General features: G+C 46.6%; 1 protein-coding gene across 2 annotated transcripts; it reads left to right on the top strand.

Moving 5' to 3' along the window:
• The first annotated feature begins 2128 nt into the window (after positions 1-2128).
• LOC104344463 (uncharacterized) lies at positions 2129-14198 on the top strand. 2 transcript variants are annotated; one of them, XM_086463109.1, is made up of 6 exons: positions 2129-2189; positions 3033-3311; positions 5282-5530; positions 8860-8994; positions 9594-9713; positions 14038-14198. In XM_086463109.1, the coding sequence occupies exons 1-6, from the start codon at positions 2129-2131 to the stop codon at positions 14196-14198; spliced, it is 1005 nt and encodes a 334-aa protein (XP_086319235.1). The 2 variants fall into 2 exon arrangements, with proteins under 2 accessions (XP_086319235.1, XP_086319227.1); XM_086463101.1 differs by having other exon boundaries at positions 8857-8994.
• Positions 14199-19175: the final 4977 nt, after the last annotated feature.

Here is a 19175-nt window from a genome sequence, read left to right as displayed (position 1 = left end):
AGTTGCTCTTAAAAGGAGGCTTCTGATTGATGACAACACAGATTGTGCGTGTGCTGTCATCTTTATCCTGTCTGTGATGTCTTCTTTTTTTTTCTTAGCTAGTGAGGATGTGAGGGACAGAAGGAGCCTAATGGGACTTCATATACTGCGTGATGTATGGGGCACTTGCAGTCAGAAATATTGAACTCATAAATGTACTCATTTGCCCTGGAGTCACTGAGGGGGAGACTAAATACAGGACACCGCAATGTCACAGTCATGCAGAGTCACTTCTGTAACAACAGGGCTACAGTAGAAAGGCCATATTTTTCTTTGATTTTACTGCAAATCTGTAAATGAGCTCCGAGAGACTGCTATCGTTGGCTAGAGGAGAAGGTGAACTTTTGCTGGATTTGACTGTATGCAGACCCCTTCCGCATTTTGTTGTTTTTCTGAGATTCTGAACATTTTGGGGTGCTATTTTGAAGCTACTCTGCACATGCTGTCTGTTCTGTCTTGTGTCTCCACCACAGCACTGCAACCCTAAGCTCTATCAGCTTGCCCTTCAAGCATGAAGGTGAGATGAAGTTGAATGTGCACATCCGAGGCAGATGGTTAGCCCCAGTCTTGCAGCGGTATTTGAGAGATTTTCTTCATGTTGTTTCAGCAGCACAGAAGGAAGTGAAAGTGTTTCTTGCTGTAAATACTTTTCTCTCTCCCCCTTCCTCTGCACTGCTGTGAGTGTCTGAAGACTCACTTAACTGCTTTTCTCAGAGAAGGCTATTTCTGTCACATCTTACATCAATTTAGGCCTGTCCTATGCATGTATGATAAAGACAGGATGGTGCAATGGGGCCTTGAACCTAACTTGTAAATTTTGCACGCTGGGAGCAGGAGGTGAGATGTAATTGTCATTGCTAGGAAGTCAGAAGGGCCAAACCACTGGGTGAAATGTGGAATTATCAAGCAGAGCCAAATTGTTTGAAAAATAGTGCACACCACAACACAAGGAGTTTAACCATTTCTCAGAAGTGCATGTATACATGTAATTCCACTGTGTGCAACTTCCTTAACAGGCTGTGCCTATATCTCTGTCCGTAGACACAGCATAGAAGTATAAGATTCCCAGCCGTCACAGTCTGTGACAGTCACCGTCACAGTCTGTGACAGTCACTGTCACAGTCATTCCCAGCACATCTGCTAAGTGTGTCTAAAAAAAAAATCCAGATGTTGGCTTTAGTGCTATGGTGGTTTACTTCCTCCAGTGAGCAAGACAGTTTCTGCTGCATTGCTTGTGCAATCCACCTCAGCACTCGGTGCAAAATGCCAGTGTGCTTGAAACCATCTCAACAAGCGCAAACAAAACCAGGCCCTGTGGATAACTGGTTCACAGTGATTCTTCAAGACTGGCTTTTCAGTCTTGTCTCTGGGTTCTGCACTCCACACAGAGCTGGGGTGGCTTTTGGGCTGCATTCTGTCTAGTTTTGCAATGCAACTTAACTTTTCTTAACCTTTATTCTTTGCCTGGGGTGGCTGTATGGAGCCCTTTCCTGCAGGGCAGGTACCATTCGGTCACTAAAAGAGCCCAGCAAAGTTCAAGCTGGCAATGCAGCCTTTGCATACAGAAGGAGAGCCTTCTCCCATACCTCCTGCTTGTGAGACTCTCCATGAGTGATCGTTGTCAGTATTTCAGAAAATCATCTGGTCTGCATGTGCAGTGCTTTATCTGACTGGACTGATTTCTCCTCCCTGGGTGGGGATGCTGTACTTTGATAAACTGGAAAAGGAGGAGAGAAATATGTGTTTTGCCTTTGCCCGGTCTTTGTGTTTAGCATCTTCCTAAATGGAGTGAGCTGACCAGGAGATAGCTTTGTCTCTCCTTACCTCTCAGCCCTATTCTCACACTTGCAGCTAGCTCCAAGGTGCAGGACTTTGCAGAGCACATTGTGGCTTGTGTTGATTAAGCCTGAGTTCAGTCACCCAAAACCTTGCAGGTCTGTTTTGAAACATTATTCAATCTGTCCACTGTGGACTTTCTTTTCTTTTTTTTTTTTCACTCTTGCTTCTGACATCATTTCCTGAATGCTATATTCACTGAGCTCTGTAGCCAGATCGTGTTCTCAGCATATGATGCAAGGAGCTCTTTAAAATGGATTTCAGCTCTCCTCTTACTCTGCAGTGCTTGCTGGTGATAATAACTGTTACTCATGGTAAGTGGGATTTTTCTTTATTAAGTTGGCACAGATTTGCCTAGATGAGCAGACACCTTAATTTTACTCCAAGATCTTTTAAGGACTCTACCAGGTTTGGGGAGACATCAAATAGAGTAACTGCTAATGCATGAAATGGGGAGTCAGACCAAAGTAAGACAGGCTATTTTTTTTAGTAAACGAATTATAACTAACAGTATAGTACTTTCTCAGTGTACTGCATCTGTAAAAGCATTTTAGCAGAGAACGTAAGGTCCTTATATGCAGAACTGTGGCTGGAGAGCAATGTGGTCCTGCTTTTAATGATCAGCATGACCTTGGGTTAGCCCCAAGCTGCTGTCACCCTGCCATTTACCCATCTCTGATTTGCATACAGCAACCTAATAATGTGTGAAGATACTGTGAGACTTGTTCAAGTTAAAACTTTGACCTTACTCTTTGGGTAAAAGCAGCTGTGCAGACAGCAGTTGTTTTTGCTACCCTCTGTGCAAGATCCATGTCATTGATGCCCTGAGGATCTTTGCACAGTCTCTCAGCTCTGGGGCGGGGGGGTGGTAGATGGCCATGTCAAATCTGGGGAGAGAAAAGACCAGCTGCTCAGCCTTCTGTCGCCCTGTGTGCATGGTGTGTGCACCACTCCCGTGTTATCGGGGGGGGGGATGAAGTTGGCCTTTATAAAAAACCTTCCTACTCCTCTGAATTTTCAGTTACTGGTGACCCCAGCCTGTCATGAGGGCTATGTCTTATGTCTCACCTGGGCATTTGCCCTTCTGGGAGGCAGTTGAGAGGGGACGGGTGGACACGGCAAGCTTGCTGCCCACACTCTGTGCCTCTCCTTTTCAGGCTCTGTCACCTGGACCAGTGCGCTCAGCGGTGGCTCAGCAGTCTTTTCTGTGGGAATTCAAAGTCTGCAGAACCTCTCCAGAATGAGCAAGAAGGATGTGAGATGCTTGACAGCTGTCTTAAATGATACTTTGTTGGCCGAGTGCGGCAATTCTGCCAGCAGATGCCTGAACTTTCAGAATGGCTCCCTTGTGCTGAAGAGTGTGGAGAAAGAAGACGAAGGAAAATACGAGTTTGTTTTTCACAACACCACCAGATTTTTTACACTGGAAGTACTTGGTAAGTGTAGCAACAAATAGCGTTTGAACTTGTGAGCCTGGCTGGAAGCTGGTGCCTTGAAATTCTTCCTAAAAGAACGCTTGAGCTTGCAGGAGCTATAGGTGCCTCTGGCACAGCTTTGTAAGCCTCTGGCACCTCAGGGAGCAGTAATGGTGAGTGTAAACTAAGGTGTATCCATGTTGTCAGTCTCTCCTGTTTGTTGAGCCTTCTTTGAAGTAGCCAGTCCGTTGAGCTGTGTGCTATTTTCCCCTGATGTAAAAGACAGCAGCATGAAGTGTTTGTAAAGTTGAGCCTACGGAACGTAGACATGTAGCTGGAGATTTCAGTCGATTTCCAGAGTACTCTTCCTGATGGCTCTCACGAAAGCTCTCGCTGACCAACAGCATTTTGTAGACTCTGGACACACTTCCTTAAGGAATTAGCTCTACCCGACTTGGCTCCGGAAGCTGAACTGGACTTCAGTGCAGGTCTGGGTTGAGGCAGCCTGGGTATTCCCCCTGCTTCATGCAGCTGAGGAAAGGTACTAAAGGAAACTGTGTGTGACTTTTCAATTCTTAGCTGTGCCCGAGCAGCTTGGAGGTCAGCATCTTCTGGGTCTGTTCAGAGACCAGTGATAGGTACCTTACTGTCCTTACTGTACTCCCTACTGTCCTCCCTGTGGCCTCAGAATTGCCGCTCCCCTTCGTGTGCCTGCTCATCCATCTGCGGGGTGAGGAAACAGAAAAAAAGTCACTTCTTTACAGGATCCAACTCATTGCTTGGGTTAATATGAAGAACGCTTTGCTTCCCTGCTAATTAGTGCTCCAGACAGCCAGCAGCCATTGCTCTGGTCCTCATCTCCACTGTTCCTTTTGCAGGGCTTTCACTTACACAATCTTCTAAGAGAAATTGAAGCCTATGAAATTGTAATGAAAATGTCTGAGCAAAGTGGTCTCAGTGAAGACAAATGAATTCTTATACCTTTCTGGCACAAACAGGTGGAACTGGAACAGAGAGTAGGTCAAAGATGTGACTCCCTGGCAGAAAGATCAGGGGCTTAGACTGGAAGTAGGCAAAGACAGCAGAAGTGTCCTGGGTTTAAATTCCATTTCAGTGGATTTGCTTTGGAAACTTTTGTCTCCTCCTTGTGTTCTGTAGCCACAGCTAAGTCAAGGAAACAATTTCACAGCAAAAGTATTCCTGGAGGCAGTGAATTTTAGCTGAAGATGATGTCCTAGTTGAAGAAAGTGATTTCTGAGCTTATTTACATGGATGTTCACATAGATGTTCTCAATGTACTCCTATTGTCATAAGACCATACCACTTACCTGTCTAATCTGTATTTGCAAAGTGGCAAATGTAGAAAATATGTTGGCTCCTTGTAGTAGACTGGAAGAGAAAAATTCAGGAAAATGTAATAAGATCAGTGATTCATTCATTTTAAATTGTCCTAGTCTGGGTCATCCTGTCTAACTGCAGGTGTCTGATGCTGGTACCTATGTTGGGTGTGATTTGTACTAGTTCCTCTCTAAAATGGAAGAAGAGGCAGAGTGACAGCAAAAGTACAAACCTCTGGTGGAGGAGAGGGCTGAGTCTCTTCTGAAGTCATGGTTATCTGCTAATTACAGAGGAAGCCTCTGGATGACAGATGCTTTGGGTGTTTCCACCATCCTGTCAGATCAGGGGCTTTTATTTTTCACTTTTTCAATTTCCATAAGGAAAATGAAGAGATGCTGGATTTTTGTGGCAGCCCCAAAATATGGACCAAGAATCACTAGCAGGGTTGGGTGGGCACTGCTAAGCATTTCAGGGCTGGGGGCAGGCACTGAAGAGTCTGGTTACGTATTTCTGTGCTCCCTGGCTACCAGTAAATGCAGTGGTAGTGAGACTGCCAGTAAGGAAAGATCCTGTCCAGCTCATGTTCACTGCTGAGTCCACTCCTCATCTCTCTTTCCTTCCTGTTTCCTTTGCCCTTTGCTGTGTGTGACCAGAGCCAGCCATTGGTATCCAATGCTTCCCTAATGGGACTGGAGAGTTGTCCTGCAATGCGACCAGCAATGAGAGCACCAGCTTTCGGTGGCTGCTGAATGGCACCGCACTGAGCGCCCCTGAGGCTTGCGTTAAGGATGGTGGCAAGAAGGTTCACCTGGACAAAACTGTGCCTGGGGAATTTGTATGTGAGGTTTACCATGGGAACAGTGTCACGAGGACCAGGCCTGTTGTGCTGTCTTGCAGCTATGGTGAGTAACAGCGTCTCCGGAAAATCTCCCTTTTGGTGTCTTGCAGCAGAAAACTGAGGAGTTTTTGCTGTCTGCATAATACCGAACTCTTCTGTCCACTGGCAGCTGCCTTTCAGACTTACCACATCCTCCCTTTAGAAAGTATCCCCTTGACTTCCTTCTCCCTCCTGTGTCTCATACTGACACAGCCTACAACCACAGAAGGGATGAAAGTTTGTTGAGGAGGACCTTCTACCCAATCCTGCAGCGAGGATGGATCTCTGTCTGTTTTTCTTCTTCCCAGTGATGGAGACCTTGCACCCTCCTGTGTACCTCTATGCCAACTTAGAAACAGGAGCTGCTTCCTACTCTGACATTCATCCATCACCCAGGTGGCCGTCTAGCTTCTGTACCATCCCTGTAAAAACACCTTGGCTAGTTCAGGCCTGTTGCTGCTGGACTCAGCTGAGGTGTTTTGCCTTGTCTCTTTTCTCCTTATCTGATGCTGTAGAAAGATTTACCAGTCTATACAAACGTTTCTCCATCAGCCTCACACCACCAGAGGGTGAGGTAAAGACACAAGTAATTTACTTAAGAAATGTAGGGATTTTTTCCCTCCTTTCCACTGCTCAGATATGTAGTTCTGTGAGAAGGCTGCAACTTTATCCATTTGCAAGCTACTCGTAAATGCTGAATACTCTGCTTGAATGAGACCATAGCTTAATGAGACAGAAAATCCGGATCCTAGCACTGATTAAAACTGCCAGAACCTCATGATGCAAAGTACTAGTCTCTGATGTAAGCTCACATTTATTAAAAAAAAAAATTGATTAGATGATTTTGAGTGCGATTTCACTTGCATCTCCAGTAGTGAAGGTTCTTCTCCTCTCTGGCAGCAAAGGCGGTCATCAAAACTATGTCAAGGTGGCATAATTTAACCATAAGATGTTTGACTAATTTACTGTAATTTAATCACCTCTGCTACTAGACAGATTGTTCTGTGCAATAGCACCTAGCATTTTAGAAATTGTTTGAGGTGCTCCAGCTCCATGGCAGATACAGTCTTTTCTTCTAAGGTTGGCATACAGTTGGTGTGAAAGCAAAATTACTGACATGAGCCCTGTATCATGTCTGCTGGCGTTCAACAGAAATGCCATGGGCTCTTCACACCTGATCGCATTGGTGTCACTGGCCAATCTGTACAAGTTTGGCATTGGTGATCGTGGACCAGCAATCTGAATTTTGTCCAGTTAAATTGTTCAGAGGTTGTTCAGTCAGACCCAAGTCGGCTGAGGCACTAGGGAGCGAGGATACGAACATCCGTGAGCTGTTCAATCAAGCCCTGTGATAAATCACATGAGTGCTGACAGTTACCATTGTTTATTATTCTGGGTGGCTGCCCAGTCCCTTGGGTGTGGTATTGGTTCCCCATTCCCTCTTGAAAAGCCCACAGGGGAATTTAGAGATAGCTCTGTTGGGATGGACACGTGCATGAACTTCTATTTGAAAGGGTCCGAGAGCAAGAAAGTAGCAGCGATTCCACATTGATAAAAAGTGAACTAAAGCAGTTCTGAATATTAGTAAAATGAATTGAAGAGAGAAATGAGTTAAATTAAATTAATTTAAGACTAATTTATTATTTTGGTGAGTTATTATTTCCTCCAGGCAAAGGGCTGAATATAGTTTTTCCACTGTAGGTCTATGTAAAAGCACCTATCTGGGCAACCTGTTGGCTCATTAAAGTAATTTTGAATAATTGTTTGCATAAAACAATTTGGCATAAATACTGTAAACTTCCCATGCGCCAAAGGGCTCTGATCATGCAGGATCTAAAGCAGAGGATTCAGAAGTTAACAAGTCAACATTTATAAAAGGCTTTTATTGATTATTACTTGTTTTATTACTTGTTTATTACTGTTTTTTAACACGGTATTTTGTCTCCAAATGACCTTTTTAACAGATGTCAAATTTTTAGGAAAAATATTCAGGAGAAATATTTCCAACATGTATTTATGCCTTTGACAATTATTTGCTAAGCTCTCATCAAAAAGGAAATAAAATTGTTAGGGTAATGATTTCTCCTTTGCTGAAAGTTTGATTTTGAATATCGATTTTTTTTGGACTTTATAACTGTTTCTAAAGTGACTGGGACAAACACTCCAAAAATACTTTGAGTGTGTGTGATTTCATATGCAGGACCACCTGTCTACAGTTGGTTTTGCTCTTCTGGTGAGTATGTGGACTATGACAGCATGTTGTATGTCCTGGAATGTTTGCAACACTTTGCAGCCTCTGGGGATATGCAGCAATTTGTGCATTTGAGGTCTCGAAAAAAAGCTCCAAATGAGCCTGTTGATTTCCCCAGCATGCAGGCATATGCAGAGACAAAAAAAAGCGAAATGATTCAAAAAGGGATGGTTTGGGTTTACCTAAGGAGTTTTAAGGAAATTTTATTATAGTGATAGTTGAGCTGTGTTTTTTTCATATTGGGAAGAAGAGTTTTCCTACTGGCTACCGCAGGTTGGAGCAAACTGTCTTAGTGAAGGAGTGAGTCTGGATGGATGTGTGTTCTCTGCAAGTCTGTGATGTCCTCTGTCAGCTTTCCTGCTCAGCAACAAGTCTGACTGTCAAAGCAACCCTGAGAAAGGGACTCTGAACTGGGTAATAATTACCACTGACTTGTGTGTGGCCTTCTGCTCAGCCGTCTGTAGCCATCACCTCCTGCTAGGCATTTTGCATGATCTCAGCTGGGAAGGGGAATTAAGAGAAATCCTTCCCCGATCAGTAGCGAAGACAGTTTCCTGCAGCTCTGACCCTGGTGGCTGGAGTGTCTAGTGCCTGAGGAAGTGCAGGCCCTGATCAGACTTGCTTTGAGGTTGGCGTAGTCCTTATATGGCTGTCCTAAGTGGATTTTCTAGGGCCTAATAGAAGCTCTGAGGGTAGAATCTGCAGCTTTTCTTTCAGCAGGAGATGCTAGCTTAGGTCTCCCTCCTCTTCTCAGTTGCGTGTTTTCATAAAACTTGTTGAAATGTAGTATCTCTCAAACCACTACCTTCCCTGTTAAATTTGATTAAAACTTATAAATTATCTTAGATGTTATTGGTCAGAGTAGGCAGCAACAAGTGCACACAGCTTAGTCACACAAGCCTCTTAACAAAAAATTCCATACTATAATTAAACAGTGTGACATAAATCATGGTGTGCCACAGCTCACGGTATCAGCTTCCCTGATCCAAACCAAACCAACAGTAATGCCCACATGCTCTGATCTGGCTGCAGGGTTTCTCCTGTTTGGAGAAAGAAGCCTGTCCACCCTGGTAACTAACAATGCCATGTCCTTCTTGCAGGAGACCTGCTGCAGTACCCATGGTTCATTTACATCCTGGCAGGATGTGCAGGGGGTGCGGTTATCCTGGTGGTGGTTGTGTCCTCAGTCATATGTTGCTGCATGAAAAGGAAACACAAGTTCATCCCAGTGCCTTCAGGTGAGTGGAGACCACTGTTGCTCCCTGGGATGAGTCTCAGAGGGGACTGTGTTTTCGCAAGCTGGGGTTGAAATGGCCTCAGCTTGGTGGCTGCTCATCTTCCAGCCAGCCCTCCCCTGACCCTGGTGGAGCAGAGAGCTGCTTGCTGACAGGCAACTGTTACAACGAGTGGAGTCCTGAATTAAACCTTGCTTTTCCTTCTTTCACTTCATGCTTGCCACCACGTGCTCCTGACCAGAAAGAAACACAGCAAAGCCTTTTCTATGGGCAAGAAAATTGAGCCTCATTCAGGTCTGATCCTGAAAGGACCTGAAGGCTTCTGATAGCAGTCCTTTGTCAGCACCAGTCCCTGTGTGCAATATGTCCATACTCAGTGAGGCCACCTCAAGCTGTGATCCTGCCAGCATGGTCAAGCTGGTCTCTGGCAGGCTGGCAGTGGCCCTCCGTACTTGGCATCTGTCTGCTCCAGGAATGGAGCCAGTGCCACTTGAAGAGGAGATGCACGCATGTGTTGGTGGTCTGGCCTCACAATGAGTGTGCCAAGGCTGCTGGGACATGGAGGACCTTTTTCCCTCAAGTCTCTGATTTTGGTTTTGCAGAGGAGGAGAAGGATGATGGACTAGCCATGTCTGTGGTCTCCAGTGAAGGTGTGAAGAGCCCCCCCAATGGAGACCATGTCGAGGCTCAAGCTGCCCAGATCAGCTGCCCTTCAAAGCCTGGTGGGTCCAGTGACTTGTTTTAAGTCAGACAGATAGCCTGTTTAGGAGGGTGAAGGACAAAATGGATGTGTGTGACTACTGGGGGAGGAGGTGACTGGAGAGAGGGGCTTGGGACTCGCTAGCACAGGGAAGGTGCTGCATCTTGTCCAGAAAGCAGAAGTCGCAGCAAGTCATTTATCACTACCTCACTCACTTGCTTCTGCACAGGAGTAGCTCTTGCCCTCATCTTAGCTGTGAGATGTAGCAGCAGCCGTCTCATCAGCATCCCGCTGAGGGTACTGCCGGCAGATGGCAGACTGTCTGTTCCAGTATCTCCTGGGCTAAAATACACGTCTCTAAAAACCAGCAACCCCTCCAAACTTAGCAGTTTCCCTGCAATTTTGTCACGTGCACCCCCTTCTCATCAGTAACATTTTATAGGAATTGGCATTGTTTTTGTAAGCAGTCGCCTTCAGGACAGCATCCACCAGTGTGCTGAACTGCAAACAGGCATGCTGGGGACACCGCAGCACAGGCAAGGTCTTACGGAGACGAACCAGGGGCCCCTGAAGTAGTGGGTATCAACAGGCTAACATCCGTGAAACACCTTAAGGAAATTAAGGGATGTTCCTCGAAGAAGGTGATATGAACGTCAGCCCAGCTGAAGTGCCTCTACATGAAGGCATGCAGCATGGGCAGCAAACAGGAGGAGTTGGAAGCTACAGTGCTGCTGGAAAGCTACGATATAGTGGCCATTACTGAAACTTGGTGGGATGAATCCCATGACTGGAGTGTGGCTATTGATGGCTACAGGCTGTTCAGAAGGGACAGGAGAGGAAGGAGGGGTGGAGGTGTTGCCCTCTACGTTAAGGAATGGATGGAGTGTGAAGAGATGTCCCTAAAGAATAGCCAGGAACAAGTCAAAAGCTTATGGGTAAGAATTAGAGACTGAGGCAACAAGGGGACCCTCGTGGTTGGTGTCTACTACAGGCTGCCTGATCAAGGGGAGCTGACTGATGAAGCCTTCCTACTCCAGCTACAGGAGGCGTCATGCTCACAGGCTCTTGTCCTGCTGAGTGACTTCAACCACGCCAACATCTGCTGGAAAAGTAACACAGCAAGCTGTAGGCAATCCAGGAGACTCCTAGAGTGCCTTGATGATAACTTCTTAAGGCAGGAAATAGACAGCCCTACCCAAGGGGATGCAATACTGGACCTGATGGTCACTAATGCAAGTGAGATCATCGGGGATGTCAAGATTGGAGGCAGCCTGGGCTGTAGTGACCATGCACTGGTGTAGTTCACAATCCTAAGGGATAGGAGTCAGATGAGGAGCATAGTCAGGACCCTGAATTTCAGGGAAGCAAACTTCCAGCTCTTCAAGGAGTTAGTCAATAAGATCCCCTGGGAACCGGTCCTCAGGGACAAGGGTGCAGAACAGAGGTGGCAGATCTTTAAGGATGCTTTTCATACAGCACAAGAGCTCTCTATCTCCAGTTGTAGGAAATCAGGAAAGCAAAGCAGGAGACTGGCATGGCTGAGTCGAGACCTGCTGGTCAAACTAAAAGTCAAGAAGGAACTGCACAGACAGTTTAAGTAGGGACAGGTATTGTGGGAAGCGTATAGCGACACTGCCTGGTCATGTAGGGATGTGGTCAGGAAAGCTAAGGTACAACTGGAGCTGAGCTTGGCGAGAGATGTGAAGAATAACAAGAAGGGCTTTTACAGGTATGTCAATCAGAAAAGGAGGGTCAAAGAGAGCATACCCCTCCTGATGAATCTGGCAAGATGGTAACAACAAACAAGGAGAAGGCTGAGGTTCTCAACAAATTTTTTGCCTCGGTCTTTACTGGCAACCATTCTCCTTGCACCTCCAGAGTTGAAGGACCACAAGATGGGGACCAGGGCAACAGGGTCCGTCCCACTGTGAGTGAAGACAAGGTTTGTGACCACCTAAGGAACCTGAACTTACATAAGTCTATAGGACCTGATGAGATGCATCCCAGAGTCCTGAGAGAATTGGCTGATGTAGTCACCAAGCCACTCACCGTGATATTTGAAAAGTCGTGGCAGTCAGGTGAAGTCCCAGGTGACTGGAAGAAGGGAAATGTTACACTCACTTTTAAAAAGGGCAAAAAGGAAAACCTCGGGAACTACTGACCTGTCAGCCTCACCTCTGTGCCTGGGAAAATCATGGAGCAGATCTTCCTAGAAGCTCTGCTAGGGCACATGGAGGACAGGGAGGTGATTCAGGACAGCCAGCATGGCTTCGCCAAGGGCAAGTCCTGCCTGACCAACCTAGTGGCCTTCTATGATGGAGTGACTACATCAATGGACAAGGGAAGAGCTATGGATATTATGTATCTGGACTTCTGCAAGGCCTTTGATGCCGTCCCCCACACCATCCTTCTCTCTTAAGTTGGAGAGATGGATTTGATAAATGGACTGTTTGATGGATAAGGAACTGGCTGGATGGTCACATCCAGAGGGTGGTGATCAATGGCTTGATGTCCAGATGGAGACAGATGACGAGTGGTGTCCCTCAGGGGTCTGTGCTGGGACCAGTGTTGTTTAATATCTTCATCAATGATATAGACAGTGGGATCGAGTGCACCCTCAGCAAGTTTGCAGATGATACCAAGCTGAGTGCTGCAGTCGACATGCCTGAGGGATGGGATGCCATCCAAAGGGACCTGGACAAACTGGAGAGGTGGGCCCATCTCATGCACCTGGGCTGGGGCAATCCTCATAATCAATACAAGCTGAGCGATGATGTGATAGAGAGCAGCCCTGCCGAGAAGGACTTGGGGCTACTGGTGGATGAAAAGCTGGACATGAGCCATCAATGTGCACTTGCAGCCCAGAAGGCCAATTGCATCCTGGGCTGCATCAAGAGAAGTGTGGCCAGCAGATCAAAAGAGGTGATCCCCTCTGCTCTGGTGAGACCCCACCTGGAGTACTGCATCCAGCTCTGGAACGCTCAATACAAGAAGGATGTGGACCTGTTGGAGCGGGTCCAGAGGAGGGCGATGAAAATGATCAAGGGGCTGGAGCACCTCACCTATAAAAACAGACTGAGAGAGTTGGGGTTGTTCAGCCTGGAGAAGAAAAGGCTCTGGGGAGACCTTGTAGCGGCCTTCCAGTACCTGAGCAGGGCCTACAGGAAAGGTGGGGAGGGACTGTTTACAAGGGCACTTAGCAATAGGATGAGGGGCAATGCTTTTAAACTAGAAATGGGTGGATTTAGATTGGATATTAGGAAGGGTGGTGAAACACTGGCACAGGTTGCCCAGAGACATGGTAGAAACCCCATCCCTGGAAACATTCAAGGTCAGGCTTGATGGGGCTCTGAGCAACCTCATCTAGCTAAAGATGTCCCTGCTCACTGCAGGGGGCTTGGACTAGATGACCTTTGGGTGTCCCTTGCAGCCCAATGCATTCTGTGATTCTATGATAAATCCCATCAAAGTGGAAATACAGTCACATTTTAAATCCTTCAAAGACATTGGGAATAAAACCCCACAGCTTTTCAACAGTATGGTCAAGAGAGTGTAGCGATAAAAACCTTTCACAAATCTCCCGTTTTGTGGGTGCTTGATATTAATACTCCAATTTTGTTTCACAAACACCTTCCCTAGTAATGCATCATTATCAGCTGAAGTAGGTCTAGCAGCAACATCATGAACGGGAGCAACATTACATAGGTCATATCCTGGTCTCAACACTGTTGTCTCCACTTCTGGTATCCTTCCCTGTACCATGCACAGCCTCTCAGCAGCTCAGCTGTGCGTTAGGTCTGCTTTGCCCTGCTTTCAAAATATTAAATACTACCCATTAACATAGTGCAAGAAAGAAAAAAAAAAAGTGTAAGTCATCCAGGTCATTCTTTAATATTAATATCCTTGAAGTGTAGAACTTCTTTTTATAAAAAAATTGGACACTGTCAGTTTGACTAAAAAAGTAACCCATATTTAAATTTGCTACAAATAAGTAAAAAGCAGAGATGGGTGTGGAAATTGTTTGGGTGAGAACATATTAAATGTGTGCTGTTTGTCAGCTTTAATTACTCAAATGCGACTGAATAGATTTGGCTTTTGTATTTTGGTACATTTTGGACAGTTGAGCCCAGAGAGCTTCAGCACCGAAATGTCTTACAAACAAAGCCATGATGAACAGCTCAATAAATGAGTAGATACAAAGAAAATTGAAATTTGACTTGCAACTGCCTGGGGAGAGGGGACTGAGTGGGTTAGGCAGCCTGTGGTGTAAGGGACCGAGGGGAGAATTTCCATCGGGGTGAGCATAGGGTGGGCACTTATATACCATTTCACCCTTTTTTTTCCAGATGCTGGCCAGACTGGTCAAGGCATTGAGCCCCACCCCCCTGTGGAAGAAAATTTGCCAGTGGAGGTAGAGCCTGAGGAAATGCCAGACCCAGAGGTCATAGTTGATGTGGAAAACCAGGAAAAAGCCTCTGACTGTTTCCCGGATCCAACTGATGACTGATCTGGCATGCTTGCTGTCTTGAAGCCTCTGACACCCATCCTTTGCATCCTATAGTGTCATTGTGTGTAAGAAATGGTCCAGAAAATTCTAGCAGGGGAAACACATGAGGTGACAGGCCTGCTAACCTCATTTAGAAAAAAAAAAAAAAAAAAAAAAAAAAAAAAAAAAAAAAAAAAAGAAAAAATGTATGCATGGCTTCAAGGCCATGCTGCCATGGGCTAACAGGTTCACTAACAAACAAAACTGGGCAGCTTTTTGATGTTTTGCCTGTTAATAGACCTGCGGTTAACCTGTGGAGCCCTAGAGGACAGCCTGAAATGAGACTGGTGCTCCCTGCCCACCCCATGCCTTGCCATGTCTTTGCCAGCAAGTGGTTCCTGCAAGGGGCAGGCATGACAGGCAGATTGAGGTGCCCTGACAGTCCCAGACAGAAACAAGGACCTGCCAGAAATTTCCTGAGAAAGCCTCTTCTTGGGAGATTTCAAGGCATTTTTCACACGCCCTGCAAAAAAGCTCGATGGAGGTTTCAGCTAGGTATCTGTTGTGCCAGGTGTTTATCTGAATCACTCCTCTGAGCTCCAGACCCTTTGTAATTTGGCCCTCACCGCTTCCTGCATGGGGCCGGGAATGGTGGTGGGGGCTGCTGCGTGCAGACCCCGGGAGGTGATGCTGGCTTGCTCGCCTTTCAATGCCCTGTAGTGACAGGGGGCTAGCGGTTACCTTTTGCCAGAACCTAACTGCTCAGGTTGCCAGTGAGTTAAAATGGCTCTGTCGCTAGCTTGCTTGCTTGCAGCAGAAAGGTGCCTGGGGCCTGGGTGTGTAATTTTGGCAGAAACATTGATTATAATGTTGAGATCGTTCATCAGTGCAAGCGTTAGTGCCTTTAGTGTAACAGTTTAGCTACTGCAAGCTGATTAAGCTGGCCATCTGCCTGTGCATGTAGGCTTTTTCAGTGCTGTGTTATTTGCACAGACAGCAGCAATTTATAGAATCTCTTAGGCAAGTCTTGCTGCCATGCACGTCCTGTTCTGCTCAGGGAAGGTTTATGAGTGGAGCAGCTGGGGCAGACCTGCAGGGAAGAATGATGAGATGAGGAGAGGGCAAGGACTCAGTCCCAGGCAGCAGGTAGCTGAGTCCCTGGCAAAGCTGCCAGGGGCTGCAGGGCTGTCAGGCAACCGGGAGTGCTGCAGGATGCATTGCTGGAACAAGGTGTTTGCTGTGTAAGTGCATTTTGGCAGTTGGAAGCAAGGCATGTTGGTGTTAAACTAGCCCAATGGGCTAGAGAAGCATGGTAGAGTAAACGCAGAGATGGTACAGGTCGGGACCGAAAGGGGTGGGGAGGTGTGTAATGCATTCCTCTCTTCCCTTGTCATTTGGTCTGGGTTTTATATTGTGCTGACATTGTGCCATGAATCCCTTGGAAACAGATTTAAGATAAAAGCCTTGTAAATGCCATACAACGAGGTCTGCAAGTACCCCAGCAAAATCAAAACCAAGCTGAACGATTCTCTCCCAGGCGGGGGAGCTGGCAGGACAGTTGCACGCTTACCTGGAAGTCCTTCGTGTCTGTGTACATGGCAAAGCTCTGCGTTGGTGATGCTCAGCCATAGGCGGTTGTTCTTGTTGTTGCCTTGTCCTTCTGTTTAGAAGATTTTTGGATCTTGTGTGCTGTGTTGGTGGTGATTCAGCTTTTTAAGGCTGCCATAGGAATTGGGTTTTCCACAGTAAGAGGGAGATAATAATTCTTTTCCTTGTGGTGCTGCGCTATCTCCTTTCAGTACAAACATTCCTCAAAGGCTGTGAGTTGAATGACAAAAATGTGACACCAAGCTCTTGTGGTGGCAGCTGTCTGTAGGCAGCACAGTGGCAGCGACACTGGGCGAACAGGGACCAGCGTCACCGAAACAGGGGGACGTAGTCAGCTTTGCCTCTCTTCTGCACTTTCTGGCAGGGACAGGCAGGGGACAGTCGACTCCAGTACATGCTTCTAAGGCTGAACGGTGCTGTGAGCTGCACTGGAGAAGATACCAGAGTTTTAGGTGCTGAGGGTGACAGAGCTGGGCCAGCCTTGTCCTGCTGGGTTGATGCGTCCCAGCTCCAGCTTGCCCTAGTGTCACCTTGCTGCTGTCAGCCCTGGGAGGGCTGGGGGTGCCCTGGCAGCTGTTACCACCATCCCCAGTGTAACCGCAGTCTGGGAAGTATTTTTCCCATTGAGATGGGAATCTGAGACTTGAGCCATCTTTGAGGCAAATAGGACACAGCTGGTTTTCTCTCTTTCCCTGCTGAAGATGCCATTCAGCAACGGGGCAAAGGTTTCTGTTGTTGTGAGGTCAGGAGAGAAGTCGTGCAGCCTGTGCTCTTCCTTTAACTATATGTGGTCATGCCCAGCTATTGTTCTTTTTTGGTGATGTTTTTTTTTCTTTTCCCTGCAATGATTTTGTTCCTAATAAAAAGATCTGTTTTCTAACTAGATTTGGAAATGATTAGTTCTGTTATTTAACAATTATTTCTTTTTGGTTTTCACTGAAAGTACAGGCTGGTTTCCAAATTTTCACCCAGCCAAATAAAGGAAAGGTGATAAGAAGTTACTGCTGACTTGGGTAATCTAGGGAACAGAGATCAGACATTCATTTTAAGTCAGTCCAGGAGAGGCTGTAGGACAGTGACATATAACTAGTCCCCATTGGAGTATGTGTGATAATGTGCCTACACATCCATGTGTACCAGCAGCTCACCAAGCCATGCTCTGGTGCCTTGCCCGAACTGTGAGGTGCAGGGAAGGAATGCAGGGAGATGGTCTTGTTTCACCCATCTTTATCCATCTGCATTTTGTTGTGACATCTAAGCCACCTTAGCTGTGAGAGAGGATGCTTGTGAGAGAGAGCTCCTTTTGCAAGGAGGAGGTGACTCCCTTGACAAGTGGGCTCAGATGGTGGGTAAAACCAATGTCCTGGTGGTTTATGATCATATAAAATTGCTTGATTTTACCATTACAAGGTTAGCCAGTGGTGTGACTGGACATGGGTGATCCTGTCCTGCAGCCTGTGAACCCAGCACCCCAAGGAGCCACCTAGCTGAATTTGCAGTTGTCTTCCAGCCTGACTATGGCGCTGCATCATCCAGTCAATGGCGAGGACACTTTTGGGTCTGGGGCTATCTGGCAGAGTAACAGATATGGGTGTACCTGGTGCTATCAGGAATTTGACCAGAAACAGAGACATCTGTGTTGCCTCTTCGGGCTTTCTGGTAGCCTTGGTGAAGCTGTGCCATGCCAGCCCTACCTTGTCCAGGTCGCTGAGGGAGCCCTTGGTACTTGGGTGCCTCTGGGTGCCTCTGGCCTCCTTTGGGGAGCTGGTGCTTTCCAGGGGAGGGGACTCTCCACAGGGAGCTGACGATCACGCCATCCTCTCTGGCCACTGATCCTGGCTGGGGAAGGCTGGGAGCAGGGCAGAGTCCATCCCTCTGCTCCCTCTGCTGGCAGGACGATGGGAGCTCTGCTCTGTGGGAAATGCAGGTATTTTGGGATATAGTTTCTTCCCAGCTGAGACAAACCACCAGTGGTTTATAGTACTATACAGAATGGGTGTTTAGATTTGTATCCATGTCAGTGTTTTGTGGTGGGAAAAGAAAAATTTCCCTCTGCTTGTGGCATGTGCTAAGCAACAAATGACATGAAGTGTAGTATGTAGTCTTTTCATCATGTAATTCATGCAGTTTATGAATATAAAGGAGAACAAAGAATGATCTTATTTGACTTAAGATATAGATGAAAGCAAAAGCAGAAAAGAAACGTGTTCTATAACAGCTAGCAGAGAAAGAGGAATGATCCCTTTAGATTGTGTTGTTTTTGGGTTTTTTTTAGCATTCAGGATGAACTCATCCCCACAAAATTCTCATGTCAGTAAAGCTCCCCATCCCAGTAATGAAACTGTTTGTGCTCTGCTTTCCAACCTGTATCTCAGGCTGCTGTTCCTGATGTCTCAGTGGCTGTGTACGTAGCCCTTGGGGCCCTCCCTTGGAACCCAGCATGGGGGCAGAGGCACCAGGGCAAGAGCCAGCAGTTTGTAGGGAGCTGGAGGACCAGCTCTCCCCACCACCATCAGCTCTTCAGAAACAATAGAGCAGAAGTTCATGAGTCTGAAAGCAGATAGGCAAAACTGATAATGGGCCGGTTTACAATAGCAAATGAACCATTTATTGTAAATACTGAAGAGGTGTGCGAGCAGTGGTTGTGTTAACTTCTGATTAAAATCTCAGTGTAGCTGAAAAAACCCTCTAGATTTTAGGCATGTGCATAGTAAGTTCATGTCACTTTTCATGAGCTACTGCAAATCATTTCAAAATAAGCAAACAACAAGAGTTCATGTGTAACTCACCTGTAGGATACAGTGTCACTGACAGATAGCTTCAAAACCATTTCTTTAACATTAGCCAACAAATTCTGGTGGTGCTATAAGATCCGGAAGTATAGGTATTACTACCACCAGGCAGGGAGGAGTGAGGTGCCTCATGGACTTCCACAGGTAAACACACAGAACTGGTAACAGAAGTGGGCAAGAAGAGCAGCATCACCCATTTCTGTCCGAGATGGAAGCAGAATTCTTTGGTGATGGCAGGTGTTGTGTTAATAGTATCAAGATTAATTTAACTTGGATACAATCAGTTAAGAGAAGTCTCTAGGCTGTGCAGGACCGCTGGGGAAGTGTGACATCTTTTTGGCTGGCCTCTCTCGAACACTGCTTGCGTGGCTCCAGACTGGCTGATGGGTTGAAGCGGAGCTCTTGGCTGGCTCTTGGACTGAGACACTTTTACCTCCAGCCCTCTTGATCACCAGCAAGCAACGTGGCTGAGTCACGCTGCCATCCACTATTGGTAGGGACTAAAGAAACTGTTCCCTGCCTGCCAGACTGGCTGGAGGGCAAAGGATGTTTAATGATAAGGAAGATAGGAGCAGGGGCAGGGGGTAGAGACACCCCC

The sequence above is a fragment of the Leptosomus discolor genome, chromosome 1 (genome assembly GCF_034619465.1).
Source record: "Leptosomus discolor isolate bLepDis1 chromosome 1, bLepDis1.hap2, whole genome shotgun sequence".
NCBI classification, from domain to species: domain Eukaryota; kingdom Metazoa; phylum Chordata; class Aves; order Leptosomiformes; family Leptosomidae; genus Leptosomus; species Leptosomus discolor.
The sequence above is the reverse complement of the archived record's forward strand: the minus strand, read 5'-3'. Positions and strand labels throughout refer to the sequence as shown.

What these genes read in the sequence shown, in the direction of transcription:
- LOC104344463 (XM_086463101.1), top strand. Translation starts at nt 2,129, where the DNA reads ATGGATTTCAGCTCTCCTCTTACTCTGCAGTGCTTGCTGGTGATAATA. An exon ending in TTTTACACTGGAAGTACTTG is followed by an intron (nt 3,312 to 5,281) that starts GTAAGTGTAGCA and finishes GTGTGTGACCAG; the next exon opens with AGCCAGCCATTGGTATCCAA. An exon ending in GTTCATCCCAGTGCCTTCAG is followed by an intron (nt 8,995 to 9,593) that starts GTGAGTGGAGAC and finishes TTGGTTTTGCAG; the next exon opens with AGGAGGAGAAGGATGATGGA.